Raw genomic sequence first — 8,776 nt, forward strand, 5'->3', positions numbered from 1 at the left:
GATATTGTATGTTTTCAAGTACAATGAGTAAAATTTTTATGAGGTCTCTCCATTAACTCACTTTCATCAGTTTTCAATCACACCCAACTGATTTTTAAAGTAACAGGCCACCACATGCAGCTTTACATCACATCCATAGAGACAGTATATCTGGCAGTATATCTGGCTATAGCATGAGATTAGTGCACTTTATGAAACATTGGCATAAGCATCTTTGTCAGCTATTTTGAACATCCATTTGGTACTGTTTTAGAATATGAGAAGTTGACACGTGTTTAGAGTGCTCTTCAACTCTTCTTTAAATAATGTTTATCTTGTATGGTCATGGAAATGGCGATGATTAGAGTCATTGGACGTTATACTGTACAGGCTGTAGAGCAACAGGACAATCGTTATATGCATTTTAGCTATGAGTCTGTTTCCTCAATATACACTCCATTTCATCTGTCTTGTTAAATAAAAGATAGGGAGTTGATTCTCAACTCTAATCAGTATAATTCACTTAACCTTTAGCGACTCAATGATAAACAGATTCAATAGAAAAGCCTGCTCTTGTCCACATGGTGAGCCCAGTCAGCCACCACTGGATCTCCTTCATTTTGTATTTTGTAAAACTATATTAATATGTGGTGAGAAACTGTGCTATTTATATTTAAGCTTATTAAAAGCTTTGACAAAAGAATATGTATTTAGGGATTTAATTTTGTATAGTCAACACACATTCCATCAGTCCCCTGACTAACCTGATTGAGGAAAGTATAGTTTTAGCTTGTTGTTGTTTTTCAGGGTGAACAGGTTTTCTTCATTGTTACAAATTACATCGAGACCCCGCATCAGAGCCTTGGGTTCTGTGCTGAGGTGAGTGAAAAGCAATTTCGTACTACCATAATCTAGACAAAATCTTGTTTATTGAATTTATTTTCAAAGATCCCCCTGAGATAGAGATTGGATGACTGTGCAGCTGAGATAGCAATACTTTAATGATCCAATCAAACAAGGAAATTAAACTCCACTAAGTCAGCATTGATGATGCTATGGTTCTTACCATATATGGCAAAGCAAGCAGAAAAAAACGGCTAGTATTTTGAGGCGGATGTCAGAATCCAAACTGCCTAGAGCTTTATTTGTAATGCCTCAGGCCCAACAGTTCTTTCCTCAGAGAAAGATGGCTTGACCTTGCCATTGTCTTCCAATAATTGCTTATTTGATGTTAAAGTACGCTTTCGGTGCCGCTATGATAAGTTATGAATGATTGATTCATTATATTTAATGACGATAAAAACTTCATAGTATGAAGGGTTCACTGGTCCAATAACATTGTGTTTTCCTAAATTGCTTCAGCGTTCAAATGGTGCTCCCCACTGTGGTCACTATGCTATTGTATGTTAATAATCATAATCTCTAGGCTCTTCAATACACTGCTTTGAATACAGGCTTGCATTTTTAACTGCAGCAACGTGTCCTATGTTCTCCAGAGCCCTAAGGTGCCAGATGGCCAATGTGTAAACAATGAGGATTGTGCTGAGGGTGAGGCGGTAGTTGCTGGCAATGGTAAGGACTAATATGGTCAACTGGGGCAGTCTTTATCTAATTTCTATTTACATTTCCAAGATTCACATTTATTTACAGATTAACACTGGCTATGATCACATTTCTCTTAGATGCACATGTATACCGCTAATGTGTAGAAAGCTTATGAGAATCACAGCGTTGGAATTGGACAAATGTCTCTCTAGGAAATTCCTTAGAAAAATATTGCATGCCAAAATTATTCAACTTTGGTAACTCCTACGCATTACCCTTCACCCTAATTTTCCCCAAGAGTATTGTCTTTCCAGGATGTTGACAGCGATCTTTACCTTCCCTTGCAGGGGTGAAGACCGGCCTGTGTTTAAACTCTACAGGGACCTGTGAGATACATGGCTGGTGTCCTGTTGAGACGGGACGTAAACCCTTGTGAGAATTCATCCTCTTTTGCTGTGAAAATAATGAAATTGTCACTTTTGCATTGAGTCTCAGTATAAATGTACCCACTACATACACTATGTTATGTACTTCAGTATTCTGAAGTACCTTGTCCTGATCATCTACCATTATGTAGAAGTCACTTTGATTTAACACTTTCCCCCTTACTTTCCAGGGAGGCTTTATTAAGCAAGGCAGAAATCTTCACAATTTACATCAAGAACTCTGTCAGGTTTCCGAAGTTTGAATTCTCCAAGTAAGTGGTGTGGTGTTAAGTGGGGCTTGTTCATGCAGACTTCAGGGTAGTAGAGGCTATCTGTCTCTAGGGAAACAGTCAGTGTCAGTGACATAGATCATTAAGTATGTGTAAGTAGGGCAGTGGGGGATACATGTCCTAGAACTGCTTTGGATAGCTATGAGGGTGCACAGTCCCTTCTATTTATATACACCCATAGCCATATCGCCCAGGGCCCAGTGAATGTGTGTGTGTGTGTCTGTACACGTGCATACTGGGTGCGTGTGTGTATGTGTGTGTTCAGTGAGACAGTGGAGCGGTCATCTGAGACGTCCTTGACAACAGAGCAGGCCTAGTCCAGGACAGGTGTCAGAACAGATCTGATTGGCTCACTGTGCTCTCATGTCAGTAAGTAAGGCTGTTGTTGTAGAAGGGTTCATCAGCCAGAACATCGGTGGTGTCTTTCCATGCCTAATAGGAAAGCACAGAGACATCAGACCTCTGCCAATTCATGATTCATCATTTCAGTTGTAGATATTTTGATTAGGGGAGAGTGTTTCTAGGAAACCATACACAAAATTAATAATGTGACCAAATATTTAAGAAGAGGTCATCATTTCATTGAGTCTGTGAAGGATTGAAACCACATGGAAAAAATGAATGTATTGTGTTAGAGGTTTCAGGATTCTTTATCTAAACCAAAGCAGATAGTTTTGTACATCAGTTGGGGTCTCTTATAAGCTACAATATGAGGTCCTAAACCTAGCATGAAAGTGCATCCTTGAAGCTGTGTGGGCAAATATAGTCAAAATGTTTGCCTTGGTAAAGTTGATGTTTACATTTTGTCATTTTTATGCATAGTATTTTTGCTATGTGTCATGCATATGAACTCAAGATTTGTATTGTTACAGAGCAGACATCATCATGCCCTGTGTATACAAACGTAAAACAAGCAGGGGTCTAGCCCCCCTTGAGGTTCTTGAGAGAGCAGCCAAGGAAGTCAGAGAAGGGAAGAAGTCCATTCGATCAGCAGTAAGGGCTGCGAAAATTTACTGAATGACACTGAAGAGGTACATTGACAAAAAATAAAATGAACATGAACCTGTGTGAAAGAGAAGCTATGATAGAGTAGCAGAGGTACACAAGGTCTTATCTGATGACAATGGAGTCTGAGCTTGCTAAACATACCAAGAATCTCGTGGACCAGTTTCATGGGCTTATGCAGAAAACCTTCCTATGAATTGGCACATCGAAACATCATCCCTGGCCCAGACCACTGGTCCAGAAATGGAAGAGTAAGTGATATTAAACAGAGATATCTACATTGAGTATACCAAACATTAGGAACCCCACCCCCAGAACAGCCTCAATTTGTCGGGGCTTGGACTCTACAAGTTGTCGAAAGCGTTCCACAGGGATGCTAGCCAATGTTGACTCCAATGCTTCCCACAGTTTTGTGTCAAGTTGGCTGGATGTCCTTTGGGTGGGGGACCATTCTTCATACACACCGGAAACTGTTGAGCGTGAAAAACCCAGCAGTGTTGCATTTCTTGACACAAACCGGTGCACCTGGCACCTACTACCATACTACATACTACCATACCTGTTCAAAGGCACTTAAATATTTTTGCTTGGTCAGTCTATGTCATGGAAAGATGTTTTGTATACTCAGTGTATAGCTGAATGTAGGCATACATTGAAGATGTACAATTATACCACACTCCCATTCCATTAATTAAACTTTGACCTACCATCACACGCCACTGGCACAGGACACCATCACCCACTTACCCCAAGGTGGCTCAACTTACCCTGTCCCTATGCTCAATTTACCCCATACCCAGAGTAAGTTGTGCCAAGAGACCACTTGTTTTGTAAAAACTATGTTTTCAAAACTTATGTTTACAATAATTCAGATTATTTCCAGGGATACACAATATCCTGAAATAAATGTACATATATTTGTTAGAAAGAATACTATATTTCCCTTGATGTAGTGATACTGAATGTAAAAAATGTCTCAACATACCCCACTCTCCCCTACATTGTGTGTATGGAATGGAAAGTGTCTAAACTATGAAGTGCTTGAACTATGAAGTTACTTATTTTTTTATTTATTTTTTAGAACGACAGATTTGAAGTTCCTTGAATGAGCAGCATGAATAAAATGAACAGTTTAGTAGATGTGCAGCTTGAAATAGCATAATATATTTGCAGTGCCATATGAGCTATTTAAGAAATTATAGATAATATATGTAACTCTGTGCTATTCCTTATCTAAGGGTTACAGAGAAAAGCGTGTCATTTCAAGGTGATAAGATAACTTAATTGTTCAGTTCATTCTTACTGGTTTAGGCCTATGACCTTTTTGGGATTTAGCCAAGGAAAAGTATGATACTGGACTACTAATCACATATTTAAAAAATGACATGTCCTGTTCTGTCTCTTTTTCCCGCAGGTCAAATGTCCTGGACACCGGTAATGACTCCTATCTAAAGAGATGTTCCTATGACAACGACCTACATCCCTACTGCCCCATCTTCCGTCTGGGAGACCTAGTCAGCAGGACTGGACATGATTTTCAGGACATGGCTGTAGTGGTACATAAATGTATTCTTTTTTTATCTTTCAATTGATCCTTTATTTAACCAAGTTGTCCCATTGAGGTCAGGAGACCACTTTCCCTGTCAGAGAGAGACCTGGCATAGAGGGTTGGGTTTCTTGTTAAACACTGAGTCCACTGAATCCAAATTAGGCTTTTCAGGCTTTCATCATTCTATCCAAGCAGTGTGGGAGTGGTGTAATTCTATTTTCCTCCAGTCCATTTGATAATTATGCTTGCTTTCAGGCAGTTAGGTAATTACCATAATTTTGATTACATTTAATTGGACATTTGCCATGTAGGCTGCAGTCATTAGGCCTGACATTTAATAATAATAATTACAACAACAATATGAAACATAGCAGTTGCTAGATCTGTATTAAGTGGCCTGTCACAGAGCCCTGCATAAAGGGCTTTCACCTCAACTCCCTAGTAAGCTCATGGTAGACATTTACAAGTAAACACTAACTTTTGTTGTTAATATAGCCGAACACCCAGCATAGAACAAGACAATGGGTTAACCAGAGCCATTCTTACCATATATGGCGAAGATGATCAGCAGTGTAGTAGCTACTGTGTTATCATTAGAGTTGCCAGTTTTAATGTTGTGAAGTACAGTATATTTATGTTCCTAGTTGTTAATGTTTAACGAGGAGTTGATGTAAATGTGACCACAGTTCATAGTCAAGGTTAAGAAAGTAAATCTTGAATAGCAGGGCAATAGAGTAATCCTCCATATTTAGAGCAACGTCAAGCACAGGTGTTTATTCATAAACAGTGTAATCTTTCTCGCTCGCTCGCTCGCTCTCTCTCTCTCTCTCTCTCTCTCTCCGTCTCTCCGTCTCTCAGGGTGGGTCAGTTGGAATTCTGATTGAGTGGAACTGTGATTTGGATAAGGACTACTCACAGTGTAACCCAGAGTACAGCTTTACTCGTTTGGATATGAACTTAAACAGCTCTGTCACATCAGGCTACAACTTCAGGTACATCTTGACATGCATTAAAGTAATGTTCCCAAACTTTTGTATAATTTCAGCCAGTAGTTTTGAAAGTGGTGCTCATGAGCTGAAACGGGTCCCCATTTTTTGTTGTTGTTGCAATTCGCATGATATTTTATGAATCCAATTGGTACAACATGTTACAAATGTGTTGTGCTTCAGATCCCCGTACTGCATCTTAAGCACGTTTTACTTCATGCAGATATAATAATCCATGCACTATTCTGAAAAGTTATTAGCTTGAGCTAATAAAGCCTGAGCTCTCTCCAAGTACTGTATTTCATCTCAGATCTATCTCTACCAAGCAGTTGTTGACATTTCTGTTCCAAACAGCTGATTTGTTTGTTTTCCAGATATGCCCGGTATTACAAAGATGAAGCTGGAGAGAGCTATCGGACTTTGTATAAAGTCTATGGGATTCGCTTTGATATCATGGTGAATGGACGGGTATGACAGTGATTCTAGCTACACTTACTTGTCTAATTGAATGTGTTGGTAATATTACAGTCCGTGTCAGATCAAATGTTCTTTGTTCTTTATTGTGTTCTTCAGGCTGGAAAATTCAATATCATTCCCACAGTAATAGCTATTGGGTCTGGGCTCGCTATTATGGGCATGGTAAGTTATTTAATAGATTTGTGTTTTAATTTGTTTCCAATACACATGCTTGTCTATTTTCTCCCCCCCCCAAAAAATATTTCTCTGTAATTCTGTTTCATGCAGCATGCCCAGGTTCGATGCTATCAAATGCTTTTGAAATGCAATGCATTCGGAAAGTATTCAGACCTCTTGACTTTTTCCACATTTTGTTACGTTACAGCCTTATTCTAAGATAGATTATTTTTTTAAAATCCATCATCAATCCACACACAATACCCCATAATGACAAAGCAAAAACAGGTTTTTAGAGTTTTTTGCAAATGTATTAAAAATGTAAAACTGATATCACATTTACATAAGTATTCAGACCCTTTACTCAGTACTTTGTTGAAGCACCTTTGTCAGTGATTACAGCCTCGAGTCTCGTTTCTCCCATTCTTCTCTGCAGATCCTCTCTAGCTCTGTCAGGTTGGATGGGGAGCATCGCTGCACAGCTATTTTCAGGTCTCTCCAGAGATGTTCGATCGGGTTCAAGTCCGGGCTCTGGCTGGGCGCCTCAAAGACATTCAGAGACTTGTCCCAAAGCCACTCCTGTGTTGTCTTGGCTGTGTGCTTATGGTCGTTGTCCTGTTGGAAGGCGAACCTTCGCCCCAGTCTGAGGTCCTGGGCTCTCTGGAGCAGGTTTTCATCAAGGATCTAGCTGTACTTTGCTCCGTTCATCTTTCCCTTGATCCTGACTAGTCTCCCAGTCCCTGCTGCTGAACAACATCCCCACAGCATGATGCTGCTACCACCATTCTTCACCGTAGGGATGGTGCCAGGTTTCCTCCAGATGTGACGCTTGGCATTCAGGCCAAAAAAGTTTCTTCTTGGTTTCATCAGACCAAAGCATCTTGTTTCTTATGGTCTGAGTGCCCTTTAGATGCCTTTATGGCAAACTCCAAGTGCGCTGTCATATGCCTTTTACTGAGGAGGTGCTTCCATCTGGCCACTCTACCATAAAGGCATGATTGGTTGAGTGCTGCAGAGATGGTTGTCCTTCTGGAAGGTTCTCCCATCTCCACAGAGGAACTCTGGAGCTCTTTCAGAGTGACCATCGGGTTCTTGGTCACTTCCATGACCAAGGTCCTTCTCCCCTGATTGCTCAGTTTGGCTGGGTGGCCAGCTCTCTGAAAAGTGTTGGTGGATCCAAACTTCTTCCAATTAAGAATGATGGAGGCCACTGCAGAAATGTTTTGGTACCCTTCCCCAGATCTGTACCTCAGCACAAACCTGTCTCGGAGCTCTACAGACATTTCCTTCGACCTCGTGGCTTGGTTTTTGCTCTGACATGCACTGTCAACTGTGGGACCTTTATATAGACAGGTGTGTGGCTTTCCAAATAATGTCAAATCAATTGAATTTACCACAGGTGGACTCCAATCAAGTTGTAGAAACATCTCAAGGATTATCCATGGAAACAAGATACACCTTAGGTTAATTTCAAGTCTCATTGCCAAGGGTGTGAATAGTTATGTAAATAAGGTATTTCTGTTTTTTATTTGTAATACATTTGCGAACATTTCTAAAAACCTGTTTTCGCTTTGTCATTATGGGGTATTGTGTGTAGATTGATGAGGATTTGTATTTAATTTCATCCATTTTATAGTAAGGCTGTAATGTAACAAAATGTGTAAAAAGTCAAGGGGTCTGAATACTTTCTGAATGCACTGTTTCACCACAAGAGGGCGATCCCCTATCATTTTTCATACAATATACTAATCTTCTTCATTCCAAATCGATCCCTATCCCCTTGTTTGTAGATCTGAAACATTTGGGTAGGTCTAAGCAATATCGCTACATTTTCTTTTAACTGTCTAAACCTGTCATATCTACAGGAGTACCTTGGGTGTATAGGGGTCAATTTGGCATTCAGAAGCCCTCTGCCCCTATAAATAGTGCCCTATTTCAGTCTTATTTATCTGAGGAGACAGCTCTTTGAAGTCTGCTGTACACATCCACAGGACAGTTAGTGTTTTTTGTATTTTTGTTTTCACTATGGCCTGTGAAGTTGCCTGAAGCTTTATTGGGGGGTGTTGGCCTTATTTCTATCATGATTAATGTGACTATTGTATGTCTTGACTTGAACCTTGCCTTTTGTTTCAGGGAAAATTTGCATGTGATATGATATTTGTCTACATGTTGAGCACGAGTTCCTTCTACCGAGACAGGAAATTTGAGATTCTCAAGTAAGACACTATGACATGGTATTACTACTAACTACAGAATTTACACTTTGAAATTATTTACTTTACTGAATAAACGACAGTCTTGGATTGTTTGCCTTGCTACTTCTCTCTGTCTGTCAGTAAAACAAATAAAACATCCCTTTAACAG

The 8,776-nt window shown here is 39.8% G+C and overlaps 1 protein-coding gene across 8 annotated transcripts in view; it reads left to right on the forward strand.

Moving 5' to 3' along the window:
• The window catches only part of LOC139537475 (P2X purinoceptor 5-like), a 53,435-nt gene that overhangs the window by 43,052 nt on the left and 1,607 nt on the right, over positions 1–8,776 (forward strand). For 7 of the 8 annotated variants that reach the window (XM_071338829.1, XM_071338830.1, XM_071338831.1 and 4 more), the window contains 9 exons: positions 787–858; positions 1,476–1,551; positions 1,872–1,956; positions 2,141–2,221; positions 4,659–4,800; positions 5,652–5,785; positions 6,154–6,247; positions 6,353–6,418; positions 8,546–8,628. In XM_071338829.1, the coding sequence (XP_071194930.1) occupies positions 787–858; positions 1,476–1,551; positions 1,872–1,956; positions 2,141–2,221; positions 4,659–4,800; positions 5,652–5,785; positions 6,154–6,247; positions 6,353–6,418; positions 8,546–8,628 (833 nt within the window). Of the gene's footprint in view, positions 1–786; positions 859–1,475; positions 1,552–1,871; positions 1,957–2,140; positions 2,222–4,658; positions 4,801–5,651; positions 5,786–6,153; positions 6,248–6,352; positions 6,419–8,545; positions 8,647–8,776 lie in introns of all 8 variants that reach the window. The other variant, XM_071338833.1, reaches the window with a different exon arrangement.

The sequence above is a fragment of the Salvelinus alpinus genome, chromosome 13, assembly GCF_045679555.1.
Source record: "Salvelinus alpinus chromosome 13, SLU_Salpinus.1, whole genome shotgun sequence".
In the NCBI taxonomy this organism is placed as follows: domain Eukaryota; kingdom Metazoa; phylum Chordata; class Actinopteri; order Salmoniformes; family Salmonidae; genus Salvelinus; species Salvelinus alpinus.